This window comes from Benincasa hispida, chromosome 8 (assembly GCF_027475165.1).
Source record: "Benincasa hispida cultivar pf3 chromosome 8, pf3_genome.v1.1, whole genome shotgun sequence".
NCBI lineage: Eukaryota > Viridiplantae > Streptophyta > Magnoliopsida > Cucurbitales > Cucurbitaceae > Benincasa > Benincasa hispida.
In genome coordinates, this window is record NC_143485.1 from 9,359,646 (window position 1) to 9,383,393 (window position 23,748).

The 23,748-nt window shown below is 35.5% G+C and overlaps 1 protein-coding gene and 1 long non-coding RNA gene across 3 annotated transcripts; one reads left to right on the forward strand and one right to left on the reverse strand.

Moving 5' to 3' along the window:
* The first annotated feature begins 1,876 nt into the window (after positions 1-1,876).
* Positions 1,877-13,229, forward strand: PCFS4 (PCF11P-similar protein 4). Of its 2 annotated transcripts, none has more exons than XM_039038132.2 (8): positions 1,877-2,139; positions 2,477-2,942; positions 3,214-3,315; positions 3,437-3,685; positions 10,072-10,860; positions 11,272-12,192; positions 12,297-12,848; positions 13,007-13,229. In XM_039038132.2, exons 2-8 carry the CDS (start codon positions 2,568-2,570, stop codon positions 13,049-13,051), a joined length of 3,033 nt encoding a protein of 1,010 aa, XP_038894060.2. In that variant the 5' UTR covers positions 1,877-2,139; positions 2,477-2,567; the 3' UTR covers positions 13,052-13,229. The 2 variants fall into 2 exon arrangements, with proteins under 2 accessions (XP_038894060.2, XP_090172586.1); XM_090316460.1 differs by having other exon boundaries at positions 10,075-10,860.
* A 3,018-nt stretch (positions 13,230-16,247) lies between these two features.
* LOC150034346 (uncharacterized) lies at positions 16,248-17,439 on the reverse strand. Its single transcript, XR_016531015.1, has 2 exons — positions 17,098-17,439; positions 16,248-16,541 (listed from the first exon to the last, which is right to left on the reverse strand). It is a non-coding gene; the product is annotated as an uncharacterized LOC150034346 (long non-coding RNA).
* Between the last annotated feature and the right edge of the window lie 6,309 nt (positions 17,440-23,748).

The window sequence follows — 23,748 nt, forward strand, 5'->3', positions numbered from 1 at the left end:
AGATATAATTACACATTTAATTTTAAGAATTAAACAAAATTGGAGAATTAATACTTAAATATGATTTAAATACATGAAGGTGGATTTGTGTAAAATTAAATTTTGATATTAAATTAATTAGAATTATTTAAAATGTTTAAATAATTATTTATTAATTTTATTAAAAAAATGAATTTATGAAATGAATTTTTTAAAATTAATAATATTTCAATTCTAGAAATCAATTTTATTTTTGAAATCAATTGAAAAAATTGAAAAATTTAGAAAAACACAAAAATGGAAATTTGGTTTTTTCCATTACACCTTCAAAGTAGCTCACACAAAACCACTTCATTTGGCTTCAATAACTCCAAACATGGGTTGCATCTCATGCAACCATCTTCTTTGCATGATAGTCTGCAATATATTGAGAAGATTTGAGTGGAACTGTGGCATGCAATCTATAGAATTTTTGTTGAAAAATTCATGTTGAAGAAGGTATTTTTCAAGTGGGTTGTTGTAGTGAGTTCTTGTCCAAGTTCCCTTCATTCAAGCTTATTTTGAGTCCCACAACTCAATCTAAAGCTCCAAAAGAATAATGGGGAAGATCTTGAGGTGGTCTACAACAAGATTTGGAGAAGTCTGCAATTGAGAATTGAGATTAGAAGAAGTTCTACAAAGGTATGACTTGAAACTCACTTGTTACTATGTAAGCATGCTTTAGTTACTGCCAAAATTAATGAATTAGAGTGCTTATTGATCCTTGTTGCTTCCGCTACTTGCTAATATACTCTAACACCAAGTTAGTGGAAAGATCGAACATTTGTGAGTGTCTTTATTTGAAGACACTTGTCCCACTAAATCCCACTTTGAGTTAGTAGATTTTTTAGTGTCAAATTCTTATTAAGTTCAAAGTTGCATGTTTTGCATGTTTTGCATGTAATGACTTTTAAAAGGGAGATTTTCTTGTTTTTTAGAATTCTTGGCCAAAGTGGAAATTTATGAGAATTATGTGATAATCTCATAAGTATTTTCTCTCAAATACTTAGCTTTTTCCTCTCCAAATTAGTCACTCGCTGGATCCCACCATTCCGTTATAAGGCCGGAGAATAGTCGAGAAGACTCTTGTGGTGGTCTACGAACTGATCGTGAGGAGATTGGAGCTAATTTGGAGAAGATTCAAAGTCTTCAAAGGTTGTATTTCTACTTCCCCTTTTACTTTATTTAATTACATGCTTATCCTTTGCAATTAACCTAATTAGAGTACTTTAGATCCATTTTTTCTTCAACTGTGCATGTGTTCGTTCCATCATTGGATATCTTCAACAATTCAACTAAGAAGTTCTTCGTTTATCTTCATATTTCTTCCTCTAGTCTTCTTCTTCTTCTCTAATCAATATGAGTCACTTTTTTATTGTATTTTATTGCTATTTTACTTCAACATCTTAGATGTTGCCTTTTTTTTTTTATTGTATTAAAGTGTTTGTACTGTATTTGTACTATTGTCATTAACTTGTATGCTAAGTTAATCTATATCTTAGATGTTTGAAAATGTATCTTCAATGTATCAGTATCTTAATTTTTTAGAAATTAACGTTTCGCCGTATCCTATCGTATCCGTATCTCATATTTGGATCCGTGTTCGTGCTTCACAGTTTATGATCATGCAAAATTAGGATTTGTGCGAAGGAGAGAATCGCTTTCGCCATTAGAATCAACAAAGAAACGACTGAACCAAACAATGAATTGAACTGAACTTGGTTTGACTGAACCACCAAAGACCGAACCGAGTTTGACAAGTCAAACCAAAGAAGCGAACCAGATTGAGTGACCCAAACCGGGTTGACCGAACCAGACCGGATGATTCAATTTAATCGAAAATCGAAATACACAATTTAGGGCTGTTCGGAATAAGGGGCTGCGGTGAAGTAGTATTCGATTTGGGGTTCTGAAACCTTGAACCCGTGCCAATCTTGAGGGGATCTGGAGTGTTTGGAACAAGAAGCGGCGGCTGGTTTGGCGTCGGTCGACGGTGTCTGCAGCGGAGCTAGGATTGGGCGGCGACTGCAGCGGCGGGGTGCGCACGAGTCTGGGAGTGCTGCGTGAATGATTGACTGGTAGTTCTTCGTGAAGACGGCGACGAACTGCAGCGGACGGAAGGTAAAAAACTGATCTGAGTTGTATGCGTGAATGATTGACTGGGCTGGGTTGTACGCAGAGGAGAGAACTGAAAAGCTTGCGGGTGCAAAAGGGCTGAGAATTTCTTTTCTTTTCTTTTAGGTCACTGATACCATGCGAATGTGATCATTTTCTATTGAATAATTTGTATATCGACATAGGTGAATGAATAGGAGACTAGACTGCTAATTAGGAGAATTCACAGCTCGTACACATTTTTGTTAACAATAACATTAGCAGGAAATTGATAGTGTACACTGAATAAGAGCCACACCGTATCTCTCTCTCTAAGGCGCTCTCTATTTGTTTCTCTCTCTAGCTTCTTCTATGGTGGGAAAAAACCCTAATTCAGTTCTCTTCCCTCCTTGGCGGGATAAAATTCTGAACTCAATCGATACACTTTGCATTTCATGACCCCTTTCATGGAATCGGAAAAGCTCTTAATTTCACGAGGAAACCCTAGAAATTCAGCATATCCATCCGACCGCCAACTTCCCACTACCAGCGGCAGGACTATGCCCAATGAGTTGCCACAAAAGCCTCCCCCTTCTATAGCTCACCGGTTTAGAGCTCAGCTAAAGCAGCGGGATGACGAATTCAGGGTTTCTGGCCATGATGTTGTGCCCCCTCCTACCGCTGAGGATATCGTGCAGTTGTATGACCTCATGTTGTCGGAGCTCACCTTTAATTCGAAGCCCATCATTACGGATCTCACGGTTCTTGCTGACGAGCAGAGAGAACACGGGAAGGGCATTGCTGACTTAATTTGTGCGCGTATTCTCGAGGTTTGTTTCCGTAATTATGTTTTCCTCTATTTTGAGTTGAGAATACCCTTTTGAACGTTTCAGTTTCTGGTAGTATATGAAGGAAGTATATTCTGATGTTTTCCAATGGACTGTTTTTCTCTCTTTTTTGGGGTTATCCGTCTATCATGTATTCATTATTTTAGATTTGATGGGGATTGGGCTATAAAAATTAGGCTTTTGTCTGCTTAGACGATTATATTTTCTGAGACCTTGCGTATTTTCCAGTTCATCGTTTCAAATTTTTGTGCAGGTTCCGGTTGAGCAAAAACTTCCTTCATTATATTTATTGGATAGCATTGTTAAGAATGTTGGGCAAGAATATATCAGTTATTTTTCGTCTCGTTTACCTGAGGTATGTAAATTTTGGTTTCTGGTGCACACTTTTGTTTCTTATATTTTCAATAATCAAACCGATGTTAGTTTGAATTTGATGAGGTTTTCCTCAATTCTTTGTTCTATCTTTTGGTGCTAAGGTGTTTTGCGAGGCTTATAGGCAAGTTCATCCTAATTTGCATAATGCAATGCGCCACCTCTTTGGGACATGGGCAACTGTGTTTCCACCATCCATCATTCGGAAGATTGAAGCTCAACTTTCTCAGCTAACAGCACAAGAGTCGTCAAGTTTGACATCCTCAAGGGCTTCTGAATCTCCTCGGCCAACTCATGGCATTCATGTCAATCCAAAATACTTGCGTCAACTGGAACACTCTGTGGTGGATAAAGTGAGCATCTATCTCTTTTTCTACTTGGAATACAATATTGGGTTTGCTTCTGTCAATTTGAATGTTTACCATGCAGCATCCCTTCTTGTCCAAAAAAATTCATCTTGCATCCTTTTGTTGGCTGTTTGTCATTCCCCCCACCCTCTCATTTTGTGAATGCAACCAACCCAAGTGAACAAATGCTTTTTTCTTCTTCTTTTTTAATGTACTAATTGGATTAGTCCATCCCAGCCATCTTTTACTTATGTTGGGGCCTGGATTGTGTTTGGTTTAGATGTGTACAGAAGGTGAAAAAGCTGATACTATGAGGATTTTTATCTGTACATTTGTTTTTCTTTTTCGGACAGAGATCGAATATCTTGCTAGCCTTTGCTAAAAAAATGAGGTCCTTGATGACATATTACTTGTAAACTATGACTATGGAGGCGAACATTCAAATTAAGTGCCTAGCACAAAGGGATGAAAATTTGAGTCTTTTCTATATGAATATTTGATGTTGAGATAACAGAGAAAAAAAGTTCTTTTATAGAGAACAATGTTAGCCTAGTCAAATTTAGCAAAATCATTGTTGGTGGGTATTAAAACCTCTACTGTTGAAGATATAGCTACAGCCCGAATTGACATTCAAGGTTTGGTTCTTAGTCTCTTTCTTATGTGAGTTTATCCCTTGGATAGATCCCTACTAGATCTTCTAGCTTTGGGATGAAGCTGATGAAAGTGAAGCTCTGACTCCTAGTTCCGTAATTATAGGTCACCATTTGCGTAATTTGTACTTCAAATTAGTCTATCTATGCTATAAGTTTTTAGGATTCTTGCAAAAGTGACTCCAAAGATGGAATAAGTCATTAAGATTTAAGATTTCTTTTGAGAAGACTTGATGGACGATGCTTATGTTTCTATTTGGGGTGAGGAAGCCCTATATGGAATTTATTGTATTAGGTCTTTATTTAAAAATATTCGAGTGTCCAAGCTAGCTTGTGCACATCTCAATTAATATCATAGTACAGTTGTTTGAATCCATCATATTTGGTTGTCAAAGAAACTCGTAGGCTTTCTATGCCAACAAATAGGGGGTTGCTAAGCATTTGTTTTGTAAATAGAGTAAAAACGATAGTATATAAATAAGACATCCAAATTGTTCTCTTAGGCTTGGTTCAACAAATATATGAATTGCTGAGAATTGTGTTTTCTCTTGGTCTCCTACTCTCCTTGGGATATTCTATCCAATCCTTGTGTTGCTGAATAACACCTAGGAGTTTATTTGTAAGATGGTGTGCAACTTTTCAAATGTTGTAAGGCTAGGTGGGTTGTCTTTTGAGATTAGTTGAGGTGTGCGCAAGCTAGCATAAACACGCAGATATAAAAAAGAAAGAAATAAATAGACGATGGTGTGCAACTTTCTCTTTAAAAAAGAAAGGGAAGGTTTCATGGCCTTGCAGTACTATTGTTTCTTCTTTTTTTGAAGATTTGGCTGAAGATGAACCTTAGAATTCCAACAAGAAAAATTTCTAACCCTCCATTTGGAACCAAGAAACATCAAGAAATGATTTTAAATTCTATAATGAGTTTTTTAAAAAGCCCTCCTAGGTGCGTTCCCAGGCATTGGGCACAAGTTTGGCGTCACCTTGCTTGCACAAAAGAAGGTAAGGATTAGGCACGCGCCTTTTGTGAAGCCTTGGACCTTGGGGCTGTTTCATTATTTTAAAAAATAATAGTTATTAGGGTTTCTCCATCATTAATTTTAAAAAATAATATTTACTAAGCTTAAATACATAATTCTATGTTTAGGGTTTAATTTTTTGTCATATTCTCACTTCAACTATGCTTTTTCTTCTTTATGTTGTATTATGTATAGTGCCCCTCGAAAATAAAAAGTTCGTTGTTTTTTTTTTTTTTTGGCTTCCTGCTTTAGAAAATCTTGCTTGTGATTTGAAATTTGGGAAATGATTTGAAATTGTCTATTTTGTTTGGAACGATAAATATTTGAAATGAATGTGTTTAAAATTGTGTTTGGATGGTCACCAAAAAAGAAATGAAAGTTAAAATTTTAATAAGGACGTTTTGAGCAAGAGAATCTTGATATTATGGTGAAGACTAAATGGAGTGATTTTGACCTTCTTCTCGTTGGCTGTTTGTGGAAATTTAGAATAGTGGAGTGGAAGAGTATGGATGCGGTGGGGAAGTCAAGAGTTTTTTTTATGACGTGGAATAGCCGTACGCTTGATGCTTTGGAGGTGACTACGAGTGTCTTCTCGTTGTCAGTGTATTTTAGAATGAGAGATGGAGAGAGTTTTTGGTTAACTGGGGTGCATGGTTCTCCTAGAGTTAGAGGAAGAGATCAATTTTTGAATGAGTTGGGGGATCTTTTTAGTCTTTGTGGGTCAACTTGTGGGAGATTTTAGTATGACAAGGTCTCAAGTTGAGAGAGCTCCTTTGGGAAGAGGTAATAGATCGACGAGGATGTTTAATGATTTTATATCGAAGGCGGGTGGGTTGATACTCCTCTTTTGAATGGGTCGTTCACTTGGGCTAATAGGAGAGCCTGAAGTAGGATTGATAGAGTCTTGCTTTCTTTGGATTGGATCCGTCTGTTTGGGGAGTATAGGCAGGTGGTGGGGCCTAAAGTCACTTTGAATCACTGGCCTATTATCCTGACGTCAGATTGTCAGAATTGGGGGTCGTGTCCTTTTAGGTTTGAGAACATATGACTGCAACGCCCTTTTTTTAAGTCCTAAGTTCCTAGTTGGTGGCGAGAGTTGGTTGTAGGGGGTTGGGAGGGATACAAATTTATGGGTAAGTTGAGGGCGATACAAGGGATGCTAAGAAAGTGGAAAAGAGAAGTTTTTGGTGACATTAGAGTTCAGAAACAGGAGCTTTTGGCTAAGATTAAGGGGTTTGATGACTTGGAGTTGGAGGGCCTCTTGGATGAGTACATGAAAACACAAAAAGACTCCTTAGAGGTCCTTTTTGGGGAGTTGATTCGAAAGGAGACTTGTAGCTGGAGGCAAAAAGTGAAGTCGGCGTGGGCTAAGGATGGGGATTGCAACTTCGTGCTTTTCCATTGGGTTGGTGAGTGGCCGAAAGAGTAGGAATAGAATTGGCCCTTTGGTCTCTGATTTAGGGGAGGTCATTATGGAGGATAAGAAGATCAAGGAGGAAGTTATTAGCTTCTTCTCTAGGATATATGGTCCGGAGGTTTCAGCCAAACCCTTTGTTCAAGGGATTGAGTGGAACCCTATTTTTTAGGAGGATAAGGACAAGTTTTTCCGAGCCTTTCACTGTTGAGGAGATCAAAAGAGTAGTTAGAAGTGATAGTTCGAAATCCCTGGGGTCGGATGGGTTTATAATGGCTTTTTATCAAGAGAATTGGTCCCTTGTGAGGACATGGTCAAAGTTTTCCAAGAGTTTTACGGAAGGGAGATTTTAAATAGATCTGTCAAAAACTTATGTCTACATTGATCCCGAAGAAGGAGAATGTGACAAAAGTTAAGGACTTTCGTCCAATTAGTCTCATCACAAGTGTATACAAAATTTTGGTGAAAGTTTTGGCGAATCGTCTTAAAAGGGTGCTCCATCGACCATTTCTGACGAGCAAGAGGCCTTTGCGGCGGGAGGCAAATTCTGGATCAAGCCCTTGTTGCCAATGAGGCGATTAAGGACTATAGAGCGGGAAAGAAGGAAGGGATGTTGTTTAAGATCGATTTTGGAAAAGCTTATGACCACATGGATTGGAAGTTTCTGGATAGGTTTTACATAGAAAAGGCTTTGGTTATAAGTGGCGTGTGTGGATGTGGGGTTGCTTGAGGAATGTGAGCTACTCGTTTCTTATCAATGGGAGCCCTAAAGCTAATGTGATGGCGTTGAGAGATCCGAGGCAGGGAGACCCTCTCTCCCCTTTTCTTTTCCTCGTGGATGTGCTTAGTAGATTGGTGACTAAGTGTGTCGAAGGTAACCTAATTGAGCCCTTTGAGGTGGGTAAGGATAGGGTTCCCTTCTCCCATCTTCAATTTGCGGATAACACCCTTTTCTTCTGCTCGGGAAGTGTTAATTCCTTTTCAATGTTGAATCACGTTCTTGCTTTCTTTGAGGAGATGTCAGGCCTGAAGATAAACAAGTGTTGTGTCATGGGTATCAATAGTGAGGAAGATAAGATTAAAAGGTGGGCAGAGTGGACTGGATGTGAGGTGGGAAGCCTACCCTCTTTTTATCTTGGTCTCCCTCTTGGGAATAGTCCGAAGTGTGTTTCTTTATGGGAACTTGTGATCAACAAAGTTCGAAGTAGGTTGGCTTCTTGGAAAAGAAAAGTTTCTTTTCTAAAGCGGGTTGTCTTACTCATTAAGTCCGTCTTGAGTGACATTTCGATTTATTTCTTCTCTCTGTTTAGAGCTCCAAGGGAGGTGTGTAAGTGTTTGGAGAGGTTGATGTGTGACTTCCTTTTGGAAGGGGCTGATGAAGGGAAAGGAATCAGCTTGCATCTTATTAGATGGGAGATTATCGAGAAATCGGTGTCTTTGGGGGGTCTTGAAATTGGGAACCTTAGGACTCGAAACAAAGCCCTTTTAGCCAAATGGCTTTGGTGCCTTTCTTCTTGAGTCCAATTCTCTATGGTATTGGGTTATTGCTAGTAAACATGGCCCTCATCCTTTTGAGTGATTGGCTAAAGGGATTAATGGCACTTACTGGAATCTTTGTATTGTAAAGATATTTCAAAAGAGCTCCCTGCTTTTGTTCCTTAGGTCCATTGTGTGGTGGGGGAGACCTCTTTTTGGTTCTTTCTCGTGGCTGTATCATTTGTCTTCTCTTAAAAATCATTTTTTGACAGATTTTCTCGTTTGGACAGGGAGCTCTTGCTCTTTCTCCTTCGGGTTCTGTTGTGCCCACTCTGATAAGGAAACGATGGATGTGGTTGCCCTCCTTTCTCTTCTTGAGAGTCACCCCTTTCGTCTTGGGAGGAGAGAAGTGAGAGTCTGGAGTCCTAATCCTTTGAAAGAGATCTCGTGTAAATCCTTTTTTCAGTGTTTGGTTAACCCTTCTCCTGTGGGTGAGTTTGTTTTCTCGTTGCTGTGGAGGATTAAGATTCCTAGAAAGGTGAGATTGTTTACCTGGTAGGTTCTCCTTGGCCATATTAGTATGCTGGATAGGCTTGTTAGGAAGATGCCGTCGTTGGTTGGTCCTTTTTGTTGCATTCTTTGGAAGGCAGAGGAAGACTTGGACCATATGTTTTGACACTATGATTTTGCGTGCTTTGTTTGGGATTATTTTTTCTAGACGTTCGATTTGATGTGTGCTCATCAAAGAGACGTTAGACATATGATTGAGGAGTCCATCCTCAATCTGCTATTTGGGAAGACAGGCCGTTTTCTCTGTTTGGCCAGTGTTTGTGCTATTATTTGGGTGTTGTGGGTTGAGAGGAATACAAAGGTGTTTTGGGGGAGTTGAGAGGGATGCTAGAGATATGTAGTCTCTTATTCGTTTTCACGTCTCTTATTGGGCTTTGATTTCAAAGATTTTTTGAAATTATGCTATAAATATGATTTTGTATAGTTGGAATCCCTTCTTGTAGAGGGATTCTCCTTTTTTGTGGCTTTGGTTTTTGTATGCCCATGTATTCTTTCATTTTTTCTCAATGAAAGTTGTTCTTATCCCAAAAAAAGAAAAATAATAAATTTAATAACGTTGGATGTATTATGATTTTTTAATTGAAATTTAAACTATGACAAGGTTAAATAGTAGGTAATTACCTCCAAATCCTATAAAATCTTGCAAAATCCATCCTCATTTTAGTTGGGATTATAATCTCTATCACGCTCTATGTATATGTATGTGTGTGTGCATATATATGTATATTGTTAATGAAAAAATAGATTTCAAGTCATTCTCTTTCTTGCGGGTTCCGCAGTCATTTGAAATCCCTTAAAATCATGAGGTTCCTAACTGGGCATAGAGACAAATTATGAGATTCTATTTTCTTTGTTTACTTCGTTAGTTTCGTATTTAAGTGATCCTAGTTAATAGGAGAACCCTTTTATAATTCGTCTGCTTGTTTTGGTTGTTTGCCACTTTTTGCATATTTATATATTTTATATACAATTTAACTTTGTTTTATGACAGATAATAGGGGGAAGATAAAACCACGTTCCTCAGATTTTTGGTGACTTTTTGCAGCTGAATATGTTCAAATATGAAATTGTTCTATGTCGTGTACCATCTATATATCTTTAAATGTGCACGTTGAAAGGCATACGCAACACACACACCTTCCAACATGATTCCCTGACATTAATTTAATGCAATTAGGACTGTTAATTTTCTGTTTTCTTTTGAATATCTTGCATATATGGTAAAGAAATAACATACAAATATGTAACTAGCTTTTAGCTTTGCAGCAGATCCATGATGCAAGAGGGGTCTCAGCTCTAAAAGTTCATGATAAAAAGCTTGCTTCCGGATACGAAGAGTATGATTACGATCATGCAGAGGTTCTTGAACATGGTGGAGCTCAAGCATTTCATTTGCGGAGCATGGCCCATGATTCTTTTGCTCTTGGAACAAATAAAGCAAATATAAAGCTAGCGAAATCGTCCCTGTCTTCAAGAATTGGACACAATAGACCTCTACAATCAGCTGGTGATGAACTTGAAGCAGTTAGAGCCTCACCCTCGCAGAATGTATATGATTATGAAGGTTCTAGAATGATTGATAGAATTGAGGATACTAATAAATGGAGAAGAAAACAATATCCTGACGATAATCTGAATGGACTTGAAAGTACATCATATAATATTAGAAATGGACATGCACTTGAGGGGCCAAGAGCTTTAATTGAAGCATATGGAAGTGATAAAGGAAAGGGTTATTTAAATGACAATCCACCTCAGGCTGAACATTTTTCTATCAATGGTATAGACAACAAGGTGACTCCAGTAACATGGCAGAACACTGAAGAAGAAGAGTTTGATTGGGAAGATATGAGCCCCACATTAGCTGATAGAGGCAGAAACAATGATATGTTGAAGCCATCTGTCCCACCTTCAAGATTTGTGACAAGAACAGGATTTGAAAGATCAAATGCTATGTCTATAGAGCCTGGAATGAGAAGCAATTGGTCAAGTCAGGTTCAGCTACCTACTATTGACTCCTCCATGGTTATTGAAGATGTGGTCCAATCAACACCTGTATGTTTCCTGAACTTGTTTATTATCATTTGCTTCTGGCATTCTATTCTTGGTGTAATGTTTGTAAAGCATCTTTGTTCATGTTATGTTTTTTAAGTTTGTGACCAAGCGTTACTCTACAGTTTGATTTTTTTTTTTTGGGGATTCCTATCATACACTAGTAGAATAAACCTGTTAGATTCCCACAGCGTGTAAAAGCTTTCTAATTGGTAATATACATCCTTTTCTTCCACTGTCCTTTCCTTTTTGCTTATTGGCATCACTTATTGAGAGACGTGTAAGACCCATATCTGTGTTCAGATTTGATAGCATGCATTGGGTTATTATTCTGTTTCTGTTGAGGAGTATGTAGTAGGATCTCTGCATTCCACTAGGTAATTATAGTATGGGTTTTCATTTTCCTATTTTCAGGATATTTGGAATATGCACAATCACATTTCTCAGACATCCCAGAACCTCATGAACAATAAAGGAGCAGGAAGAAATTTCCAGACGCCTTTGTTGGGGAGAGGCATAGCTTTGTCTGGTGGGGAGAAGATGTCTCCTTTTGCTGACAAGCTTTTGACCAATGATGCTTTACATAGGCCCACTACCATTGCTTCGAGATTGGGTTCTTCTGGTCTTGACTCTAGCATGGAGTTGCAATCAATTGTACAATCTATGGGCCCAAGGCATCCTCTGAATCTTCCTAACTCTTGCCCACCCTCTAGACCTCCAATTTTTCCTGTACCAAGACACAATAAGAGTCCATTTGAGTCTTTAAATGGTGGTAATTCTTTCATCAATCGTGCAAATAGGTCTTTTTTGCCTGAGCAGCAGATGAATAACATGAGAAATAAGGAGCTAAGTCTTACAACTAAGTTGCCACAAGTTGGCAATCAACATACTGGGCATATTCCTTTAACTCGGGGAAACCAATTGCAGGCCATCCCTTTAAAACCGCAATTTCTACCATCTCAGGACATGCAGGATAATTTGAGTGCATCAGTTGTACCTCCAGCATTACCACATTTAATGGCACCATCCTTGAGTCAAGGATACATTTCACAAGGACATCGCCCTGCTATTAGCGAGTGTTTGTCAAGTTCTGCACCTATTGGGCAATGGAATTTGCCTGTTCATAATAGCCCCAGTAACCCTTTGCATTTACAAGGGGGGCCACTGCCACCTCTTCCACCTGGGCCTCATCCTACTTCCATTCCGACGATACCTATACCTCAGAAGGCAGGATCCCTTGTTCCTGGTCAGCGACCAGGAACTGAATTTTCTGGCCTGATAAGTTCTCTCATGGCCCAGGGTTTAATCTCATTGAACAATCAACCTTCTGTACAGGTATATATCCGAGTACTGGGTAGTATCCTTCTTAATAGCTTTAGTATGGGCATTTAATTTTTTATACTGTTATTTCTTATCCACTAAGAGAGTTAAATGTTTAGGATTCTGTTGGGTTAGAATTCAATCCAGATGTACTCAAGGTGCGACATGAATCTGCAATAACTGCTCTATATGCTGATCTTCCTAGACAATGCATGACCTGTGGTCTTCGGTTCAAGACCCAGGAAGAGCATAGTAATCATATGGATTGGCATGTCACTAAAAATCGAATGTCAAAAAGTAGGAAGCAAAAGCCTTCTCGCAAATGGTTTGTAAGTATTAGCATGTGGCTTAGCGGTGCAGAGGCTCTGGGAACAGAGGCGGTTCCAGGATTTTTGCCTCCTGAGGTCATTGTAGAGAAAAAAGATGATGAAGAACTGGCCGTTCCTGCTGATGATGATCAAAAAACGTGTGCATTATGTGGGGAACCTTTTGAGGATTTTTACAGTGATGAAACAGAGGAGTGGATGTATCGGGGTGCTGTCTACATGAATGCACCTGATGGACAAACAGCCGGCATGGATAGATCTCAGTTAGGGCCCATAGTGCATGCTAAATGCAGGACAGAAACTAATGTGGTAACCTCCGAAAGTTTTGAACAAGAAGAACAAGGGGTATGCTTATATCTTTTTTGTTTTTTTCCCTTAGCCCCATGTTACCTGCGCGTTCCTTTTGCCCTCTCATGTGGTTGCTTGTTAATGTATACCAGGTGCTTTCTTATCTGCAAGATCTTGTGTTCTTCGAAACTCACGTTGTTAATTTTTTGCTGCAGGGAGTTAGTGAAGAGGGTAATCGAAGAAAACGATTGCGGAGCTAGCCTAAATGGATTTCTATACTCTCGCTGTAGCTTATACAAGTTTTTTCCACATGATCGCTTGTTCTCACAGTAGTGTTAACTAGAATTTACTTGGATTATGGTTGAATTATTGTATATTTAAAAATGGAAATTTTCATGCGCAATATAAATATTGCAATCTAAAAGAGTCCCACCCTCAATCTCATCGTCTTTGTTGTGAAATTTCAGTTTTGGATCTAAATCCTTTAGCTTTCAAGGGTTAGTATCTACGTTCGAATGAAATGGTTTAGCATGGAAATACGTTGTAGGTTTTGATATAGATCAATAATTTGAGTGGGAGTCATAGCTGTAGCTGCTTGTTACATCTATCCTGTGTTTGACTTAACATCTGCAGGGCATTGAATGTGGCGCTTGTAGTTGCGGCTCTCGGATATTGCTCGATGTCTATCCCATTCAAATTGAAGCCAAGATATACACAGGATGGACCACACACACTGCTCCCTTTTTGCTTTTGATTAATTTTTGTTTTCTTTAGTTTTTTTCATTGTTTTTCTGGGTTCAAATTGTTATGATGATCAAGTTTGTAATGTGACAATTCATGAACAATACAGTTTGTTAAAATCGCAAATAGAGCGAGGACTTTGTTTTGTTTAATGATCGTGTGGATACATTTTTTCTTTAATATGCTGAAGTACACAATTTTGGTTTGGGGTAGGAAGATTTCATTTCAACTCTAAAAAATGATGGAAATTTTATTATAAGACATCAATGACATTTGCAAGAATGGGCAAAAAGCAACTTTTTAATTAAATAAAAAAATTGATTTTCTTTTTTATTATTTGAATCTTATTGTCATTGGTGACGAGTTAGTGTATCAGAATGTAAGTCAGTTAATCAATATACTTCATTATCTCAATGGATGGAAAATATGTTTGTCTGAGCCCAAAATAGATATCGACCGATGAACATCTCTAGTGGTGTGGTTTCATTCTTGCATTATAACAAACACCGTATTTCCCCTATTCATCTAAAGGATCTTTATTGTCAATCTTTATTACTATATTGGTTTGTAAAATGAAATTATCTTAATATTCTATCGTTCGCGTGAGTTTAGTCTGGAGAGAAATTTTGTTTTTCTAAATCTATCTCTATTATATGTCTATACAAAGCATATCTTAACTCACATAAGGTATTTATTATTAAAAAAAAAAAAAGATATTAGACAAAATGTTCTCTATTATATGTCAACATAAGCATATCATAAAGTATGTACTTTCGAAAAGAAAGACATTAGACCGAATGTTTTCCATTATATGTCAACATGCACATATCTCAACTGATATAAGGTATATACTCTTGAAAAAAAAGACATTAGATAACATGATCAAATATCATTTTAGTCTCTGTAGAGAAAAAGGAAATGAAGAAGAGAAAATATCATAAACTTTATAGAGAAAGGAAGGGAAATGGTTAGATACAACTTCCAAAGTTTTCATCTTTCACAATTATTATCTTTTTCTAGTGTTATTATAGTTTTTCTTGATCCTTCCTAGCCAAGACGAACCTCGAGATTCTAATAAAAATTTGACTTCTTTTCATACACATTTGAACTACTAATTTTTTTGGGCTTTCTTGGTGTAATTTAAGCCATGACGAGGACTAGGATTGTCTGCAATCTTTCCCAAAATTTACATAATGTCTAATTTTCTTTAAATTTACAGGAATTTTAGGGTATTTAACAATTGATTTTAATATTATAATGAATCAAATCTTCATCAGTTTGGTGAATCATTTTGAACGAAAGATTTTCAAAAGATTACATGGTTCAAGAAAGATAGATGAATCAAATAGTTATGAGAATCAAATTCTAGAAAAGATTACTTGATATGGGAAAAATTACATACAATCTCAGTCTTTGTCCTGATCGAGATTCCACTAAGAAAGGCTAAAAAATTGATAGCTTGGATGTATGATAAAAAGAAGTCAAAATTTTATTTGAATCTCATGGTCAATCTCGGCCAAAAAGGACTCGAAAAAGCTATTTCAATGAGTTCTCTAAAAGGATACTAGTGGTGAAAGATGAAAGCATTTGAGAGTTATTTCTGAATATTTCTCTGAATCAACCATATTTAGAGAGGTTGACAAAAGAAACTCCCATAATAATTCAATAACTCAGAAGCATTATAAAATTGCGTTAACTACAAGAATAGACCATTTAGAGTCTATTACTTTAAAAAATGTAAAGAATCTTGAAAAATACTAACTTTAAGTCGTATCTTTTTGTGTTTATGTAGTTAAATTTAAAAACTAGAAAAAGAAAAAAAAAAAAAAAAGGTTACATTTTCTATAACCTACTACTTGTCCCGCTAATGCTCTTCAACTTCCCATATATCTATTAATAAAAAAAGATTTGCTAGGTTTTTTGTTTTTATAATAGCCAAACAAAGATAACTGCAAGGGTTTTGGGTCCCACGTCGATTGTAAAATTCTCAGGTAACTCTCCAACCAACTATAACTTCAGTCGATGCTAATGTCTCTCTAACATAATTTAAGGGACAACACTTGATTTCTTTTCATATTAAAAACTTGATTATTTTCTTTAAGGTATGATGCCTGGAAAAACAATTGCAAGGAAAATTGTCTTCTCCGGCATCTTAGGAGAGACTGATACGTCCAAGTGCACACGTTGAATAATAATATAGTTTAAAACGTCCTTGATTGAGTATCATCATTAGAAAATTAGTTTGATATACTTTTAGCTATTCAGGGATCGTTCCAATTTTATCTAGAGAACTGATTTGTGATAAGAACTATTCTAATCTAATTCTAGAAAACAAATAAATGGAAACAAATGGGGCGAAACTAGATAGAAACACATCGTAGGGTAATGATTTCATTGATGGATTAACTAAACTAACTGCTTAACCTTAGATTGATTCATTGCTAATCATAGACCTAGATGTCTTATATCTAGGTATCCTCTTTCGAGCTTAACTCTTGTTAATATCTAACCATCAATTTATTACCATGCAATCAATTAATTAGATATAGTATTAAGTTCCTTCACTATGATCTCTAGTATTATCCTATCACATTCGTGCATAATTGAATAATAGTTTAAAATGCTAGATCTAACTTAATGCTCTCTCTCACGCAAGACATCAAGTAAAAACCATTCAAACGTTGGCCAATTGTTCAAAAACATTAAGAACAATCATCCTAAAATAATCATTGCATTAATCAAACCAAGTACAAGTTAAATTGGTTTTAAAAATCCAAAAGCTATATCAAAATCAAAGCAACTCATTGTACAATACTAATGTAGACAACCCATACTGTATCCAAAATAGAAAGTAATTAAAGTTAAAGAGAGGGAAAGGGAAGCGAGTCAAGCTCTTGATTGTTGTCCTCAGGTTCGAGATTGTCCTCAAACGATCTCCTCATTCATCAATCTCTTTAAAGCTCCAAGTTGTCGTCTCTGCCAAAAAATTGACTTCCAATTGTCTAGGCCCTAATCAAACTCCTCTAATTTTGAATCAAAAGAAGAATATATACTATTGAAAGTGTCGTTAATAGAGCATCAACAAATACATTTATGCAACAAAATTAATGAAATTGTAATGTGAGGTGAGGGGATGGAACCTTTAACCTCAAGATTAACCTCAAGCTATGTTCATTTTCACTTACATTCTATATGGTATAATAATTAATATAAGGTATATATTATTGTTTATATTTCATAAATGTGTGGTATATTTAATAATATGAGATATATTTTTGTTTCATTCCATCTTTATATTTCATAAATATGGGTATACTTAATAATATGAGCTATAGAATCCAAAATGAAAAAAAAAAAAAAATTACTTGGTATATATATATATATAAATGTAGTATATGAAGGGATTGGAATTCCCACAATGGAAGCGTACGAACGCTTTGTGTCTCGAATTTTGTGTGTGAAACTCAATAGAACAGAGAGACGGAAACATAAGATAAACAACAAGTCTTTAAGCATGCTTTTTCTACTAAAATTCAGAGAGGAAATGGAAGAAAAAAAGACTAACCCTTGAAGATCCGATCTTCTCAAAATTCAATTCGGTGAGATCACGAATTGTGAAATTTCTTTGCTTGAACCCGAACACCACAAATGCAGCAACAATCACGAACTTGGCAAGGAGGACGCTACCTCAACGTTACCTTGTTATTCTCAATGTGAGAATCATAGAGAATTTGATGGCTTCTGTGGGTTAATATTTGGTGAATGGAAAAAGAAGTCTCTTTGAGAGAAAATACAGAGGAGAAGAAGAAAGGCTGAGAGAGCTTCTTCCAAAAAATTCACGTCAAAAGATGAAACTCTATCCCAAACTCCTCTGTGATGGTTATTCAGAGAGATGCGAGAGTGAGAGAGTTATTCCCTCCACTAATTAATCCACAACTCCCAAAGAATTATTATATGAATTCAAAATTCAAATTCAAATTCAATTTAATTATAATAACCGATTAATATAATTAAACCATATATTATATCTCGTATAATATCCAACATATAGTTTATTATATCATATTTAATATATCCTATAGATTAAATTCTCTCATATAATCTATAATTTTAATATGAATCAAATTATATTAATTTTAACTTATAGTTTTTATATGAATCATATTCATATACTAAATATTTGAATCATATTTGTATATAAATATTTGAATCATATTTAAATATTTATTTATCTCATTTAAACTTTATATTATAATATATCACGTACATTATATTAATTATATCTCATACAATTAATTCATTTTAATTAATTTGAACAATTCAAATTTATCCTAAGTTAATTTGATTCTCATTAAACCTTATTGAGCCAACAAGATAACCTTATGGATCTACAGATTGAAGCTCCAATGATACGGGATTAATTAATTAAACTCTTTAATTAAATTAATCAACCTTCATTAACTGTTGGTCACTCTACTAAAGACCGACAACTGCGCTCTTCACACTGTAGATATATTTCTGTGTCCATTAGATATAACCAATCAATAGTGTGTTAACCCTTCACAAATTGCTTGTAAGTACAGATGGGTCAAATTACTGTTTTACCCCTATAATTACATCTAATTTCTTAAGTATGATCATGAACAATTAGTTATAGTCCAACTATAACTGAACCCCTTTCAGGCTAGAAGAGGGTGTGGCACCATATTGTTTAAGATCTAGAGTCAGCTCTTAAGGGAGCAATTTATCTACTTACCCTTACAATGAGAAGAAGTGAAGTTCCTTCTTGTGTGGCGTGTTCCTTGATGGAATACACAAGCATGCAACGGATGCAAATAAAATCAATAAGTACTCTAATTACATTTAATTTGAGTTCTAAAGCATGTTATTTCATAAATTCAAAAGAGGGTTTCAAGAAGAACATACCTTTGACGATTTCTCCCAAATTCAAACTGCTCTTCACTCCAAATCAGCTCCAAATCGATAGTGAACCACCAAGAGATCTTCTTTATTGTTCTCAGCATTGAATTTGAGTAGTGGAACTCAAATTTGAATGAATTTGGTGAAGGATAATAAGGGTTCTTGTGAGGAAGAAGATGAAGTAGTAGAAACTCTTTTCAGCTCAAAAACCACCTAGATCTTCTCTAAAATTGAGAGTTTTATATTCTTCAGCATGCAAGCATTCCTCAACCATCAAATGACCAACACCTACTTCTCAATTGAATGGGATTTGTGTATGCTTGTAGGAAGAACACCTCATACTTAAGGTGTTTTATGGGCAAAACCCATATAATCCAGTTTTTCCAATTTTTCATTTCAATAATCAATTAATTCCAAAAATTAATCAAAAAATTGATTTAATCAATTCGTAATCAATCAAATATCAAAATTCAATTTCTTAAATTTAATTTAAAATTGGAAATTAATTTGAATTTGAATTTTAATTAATTAACATAATTAATTAATTAATTAATTTAATATCAAATATCAAATTAATCGCACATTAAATTTGAACATGAATCTAATTCATGTAATTGATATTTAAATCAATATTTAAATATCATAAACTCTTCAATTTCGTTAATTTTAATAAATTAAACGTTAAATAATTATATTAAATATAATTTATACAAAACCTAATTTAAATTTGAACATTTCAAATTGATATCATTCCAAATTCACTCTGTTTAATAATTCAAGGTGTTCATGTTTTACGAGTTAATAGAGGGACCTTATGAACCTACAGATCATGAACCCCAACGATTAAGATTAATTGGCTAAAAATCTTTAGACCAAATTAATCAATATTCATTAACTATCAAGTCACACCATTATAGCTCGATAGTTGCACTCTCCTCACTATAGATATATTTGTGTCCACATGATTTAACCATAACTAGTAAGTTGACCCTTCACAGGTTGTTCATAATAATGGCTAGGTCAATATGTTGTTTTACCCCTGATATAATGTCTTGTTCCTTAAGTTCCTACTGATCCTCTAATGAATAATTGGTTTGTGACTCAGTCACTAAACCAGATCCCTCTCAGCCCAGTGAGAGGATGGGGGCCACTTGTTCAAGACCTGATTCAGTACTTAAGAGAACAATCTTTCTCCTATCCTTAAATTGGGTAGGCGTGAATTCCGTCTTGCACCCTATGTCCCTAGCTATCTACCCAGTCTTACCCCTGAAATTGGAGGCTTATTAAGACGGCACTGTTGAGCCAACCCTCATCTATGCAAATCTAAGGATAATCCTGAATAGACAAGAGTTCATAGTTAGCTCAGGATTAAGATCGAGTTACCTAGGTCATCTAAGTGAAATAGTCAGTCTTATACAGTAAACAACGTTATAAAGTAAGAGTAACTTATTTCTTGGTCTGATCTTATGCAAACTCATTGCATAAGACACATTCACTCCTCTGTCAATACATGAACAAATCTAGATCACTTCGTTTGTAGTATCTTTACAACAACTAAAAACAACTACAGAGTAGGCCACATCCAATAGTGATACCAGAATAAGGTACCCAATCTTAATCATGTACTATAGACCGTTTTGGCTATTTACTCAAACTTGATCTATCTTTGTGTCTCTACATAAAGTTTAAGTATTCATATAATAACCATGGATCTTAGTTTATTGGATTTAGGCTTTATGAATGCAAATAATAGATTCAATACTTTTATTGAAGAAATGTTGAATAACATCTTTTATATAATATGTTTAGTTTTTACAAACTGCGAGTTTTAGGACATAAAACCCAACATTCCTAACTCCCTAATAAGACGAATCCTCAAAATGGTAGGCATATTGAGTCTACAAACCTAGCCACTCTCACCCATGCAAACCAAAGGACCGATCTCATAGGCAAGAGTTCAAACTCATTCAGGATTAAGGTCAAGTCACCTATAGTCATCTTTGTGAAATGTAAATATCTTCTAGCAATGGTATTATAAAGGGAGACTCAACATTTCGTGGTCCGATCTTATAAAAACTCTTTGTATAGGATACTCCTACTCACATGTCTTTACATGAATGATCAGAATGGGATCATTTGTAACACTTTACAACAATTGTAACAATTACAAAGTGGACCAGATCCGTAGTGTCACAAGGATAAGGTACCCAACCTTATCCATCTACTACACACCATTCAGGTTATTACTTAAACATGATCCACATGTATGTCTCTACATCCATGTTTAAGATTCACCAAATAACCTTGAATCTTAGTTTATTGTTTTTGGGTAGCAACTAAATGCCAAATAAAATAATCACTTATTTTATTAAATAAATAATCCGTTTATACAAATGATTTACAAACTACAAAACCACGAGATTTAGGGCATCAACTCCAACAATCTCTCACTTGTCCTAAGGCTAGTGGAGTGTACAAATACAAATACAAAAACCAATACAATACACAAAACACTTTAGCCATGAGAGCCTTTGTAAATGGATCAGCGACATTGTGATCTGAAGCGATCTTTGTGACGATCACACCCCCTCGATGCACAATCTTCTGAATAAGATGATATTTGCGTTCTATATGCTTCCCACACTTGTGGCTTCTAAGCTCCCTGGAATTTTCCACAACACCACAATCATCACAATAAAGGGTAGTGGATTTTAACATGTTTGGAAAAACTTCTAGATCAGTCATAAACTTCCTAAGCCATACAACATCCTTGGCAACTTCACAAGCCGCTACATACTCTGCCTCTACGGTAGAGTTAGCAATGCAACCCTGCTTTGTACTTTGCTAGACTAAAACTCCTCTGTTAAGAGTGAACACTGATCTTGATGTGGATTTCCGAGAATCCCTATTAGTCTGAAAATCAAAGTCAATGTATCCTGTAAGGATCAAATCCTTAGACCCATACACAAGCATGTAGTCCCTCATTCTCTGAAGATACTTGAAGAAGGTTTTAACGGTTGTCCAGTGATCTAATCCTAGATTAGACTTATATCTACTAACTATCTCCATTGCATAGAATTACATACGTTAGGCTGTCAACAATCGATGTCTAAGGGATCCGTCTCATTTCCTCAACCTCTTGAAGTGTCTTAAGACATTGTTCCTTAGACAATATAATTCAATGCCGAAAGGTAATAAACCTCTCTTGGAATTCTTCATCAAATATTTGACAAGAATCTTGTCGAGGTATGATGTCTGAGACAAGGCTGGCATTTTGTTCTTATGATCATTGAAGATCTGGATCCTTAGAACAAACTGCACCTTTTCCAAATCATTAATTTGGAATTGAGTCGTTAACCACTGTTTAATATTAGCCAGTAGACCTACATCATTCCCAATGAGTAGAATATCATCCACATATAATACTTAGAAAGCTACTGAACTGTTGATATTTTCTTGTAGACACAAGACTCATCAACATTTTGGTCAAAGCCATAAGATCTGATCGCAGTATCAAACTTTATGTTCCAAGATTGAGAAGCTTGTTTCAATCCATAAATGGACCGTTTAACCTTGCAAACCATTTGCCCTTGACCTTGGAAAATGAATCCCTCTGGTTGGTACATATAAATGGTCTCCTCAATATTATCATTTAGAAAGGCAGTTGACGTCCATTTTTCAAATCTCATAGTCATAATATGCGGTAATGGATAGAAATATTCGGATAGACTTTAACATGACAATAGGTGAGAAAGTTTCTTTATAGTCCATCCTCTTGACCTGGGTATAACTCTTTGCCACTAGTCTAGCCTTAAAGGTCTGTACCTTACAATTAGTACCTTTTTTTTCTCTTGTAGATCTATTTGTAACCTATAGGTTTAACCCCATTAGGTTGTTCTACAAGATCTCAGACTTAATTGAAGTACGTAGGCTCCATTTTGAGATTCATAGCTTTGACCCATTCATCTTTGTCTACATCATCCATTGTTTGTTTATAGGACAATGGATCCTCAACATCGTCATCTGTTATGACGATCAGGACTTCTGTTAAGCCGATAGAATGTGCAAGTGGGTTTGGAACCCTCAAACTATGTTGAGGCTAAAGGGAGTGGAGTCCTTACAGCGGAAGCAATTGAACACCTTGTGTCTCAAATTTTGTTTTACATAACTTGAAATTATAGAGGCGACAGAAACAAGATAAAAAAATTAAACCTAAACATGCTTCTATTGTAAAATTAGAAAGGAAAGGGAAATCGAGACTAACCATTGAAGAACAAAAACCTTCACGTTTCCTCTCTGGTGAAAGATCACAAACCGATCCCTTCTGCTTCTCCCTTTTACAGCAACACATACACAACAAGGTTGGAATTCGAACACCATTACAATGTCTTCCTTGTTATTCTCAAGGAAAGAATCACAGAGAGTTGTAGGCTTCTGTGTTAAATTTTGGTGTAAAGGGAGGAAGAGTTTTTTAGAGAGAAACTTGACAGAGGAGAATATGAAGAGGACTGAGAGTATTTTTCTATGCAAACCAATTTCACGTATTAAAATCTCTCAACCATTCCTCTGTAAGAACTACTTTTGAGAGATGGGGAGGAGTTACTTTTTAACTCCCTTTCAATGACATTATATAATTCCTTTGGGAGTTATATTACTTTTAATTATATTATTAATATTATAATTAAAACCAAACTATATATTATATCAAATATAATATATAACCTATAGTTTATAATATCTCATATAATATAACCTTAGTTTATATTCTCTTATATAACCTATAGTATTAATATAAATCATATTCATATTAATCTTAACCTATAGTTTTTATATGAATCACATTCTAATATTTATTTCTCTCATTAAAATTTTATATTATAATATATCACATACATTATATTAATTATATTATATATAATTAATTCCATTTATTATTTTATCAATTCAAATTAATCCAAAATTAATTTGACTCTCATTAATCCTTATTGAGCTAACAATGGGACTTTATGGATCTACAGATTGAAGCTCTAATGATATGAGATTAATTAATTAAACTCTATAATTAAATTAATCCCCTTTCTTTACATGTTGGCCACTCCACTAAAGACCGACAGTTCACTCTTTGCACTATAGATCTATTTCTGTGTCCATTGAATATAATTAATCAACAGTACATTGTCCTTTCACAAATTGTTCACAAGTACAACTGGGTGAAAATTACCATTTTACCTTTATAGTTACATCTAACATCTTAAGTATCACTGATCTCTCTCATGAACAATTAGTCATAGTTCAA

Bases quoted from the DNA above. Each gene is read 5' to 3' on its own strand.
- PCFS4 (XM_039038132.2), top strand. From the start codon at position 2,568: ATGACCCCTTTCATGGAATCGGAAAAGCTCTTAATTTCACGAGGAAAC. The intron at 2,943-3,213 runs GTTTGTTTCCGT...ATTTTTGTGCAG, and splicing joins TTTGTGCGCGTATTCTCGAG to GTTCCGGTTGAGCAAAAACT. The intron at 10,861-11,271 runs GTATGTTTCCTG...TCCTATTTTCAG, and splicing joins ATGTGGTCCAATCAACACCT to GATATTTGGAATATGCACAA.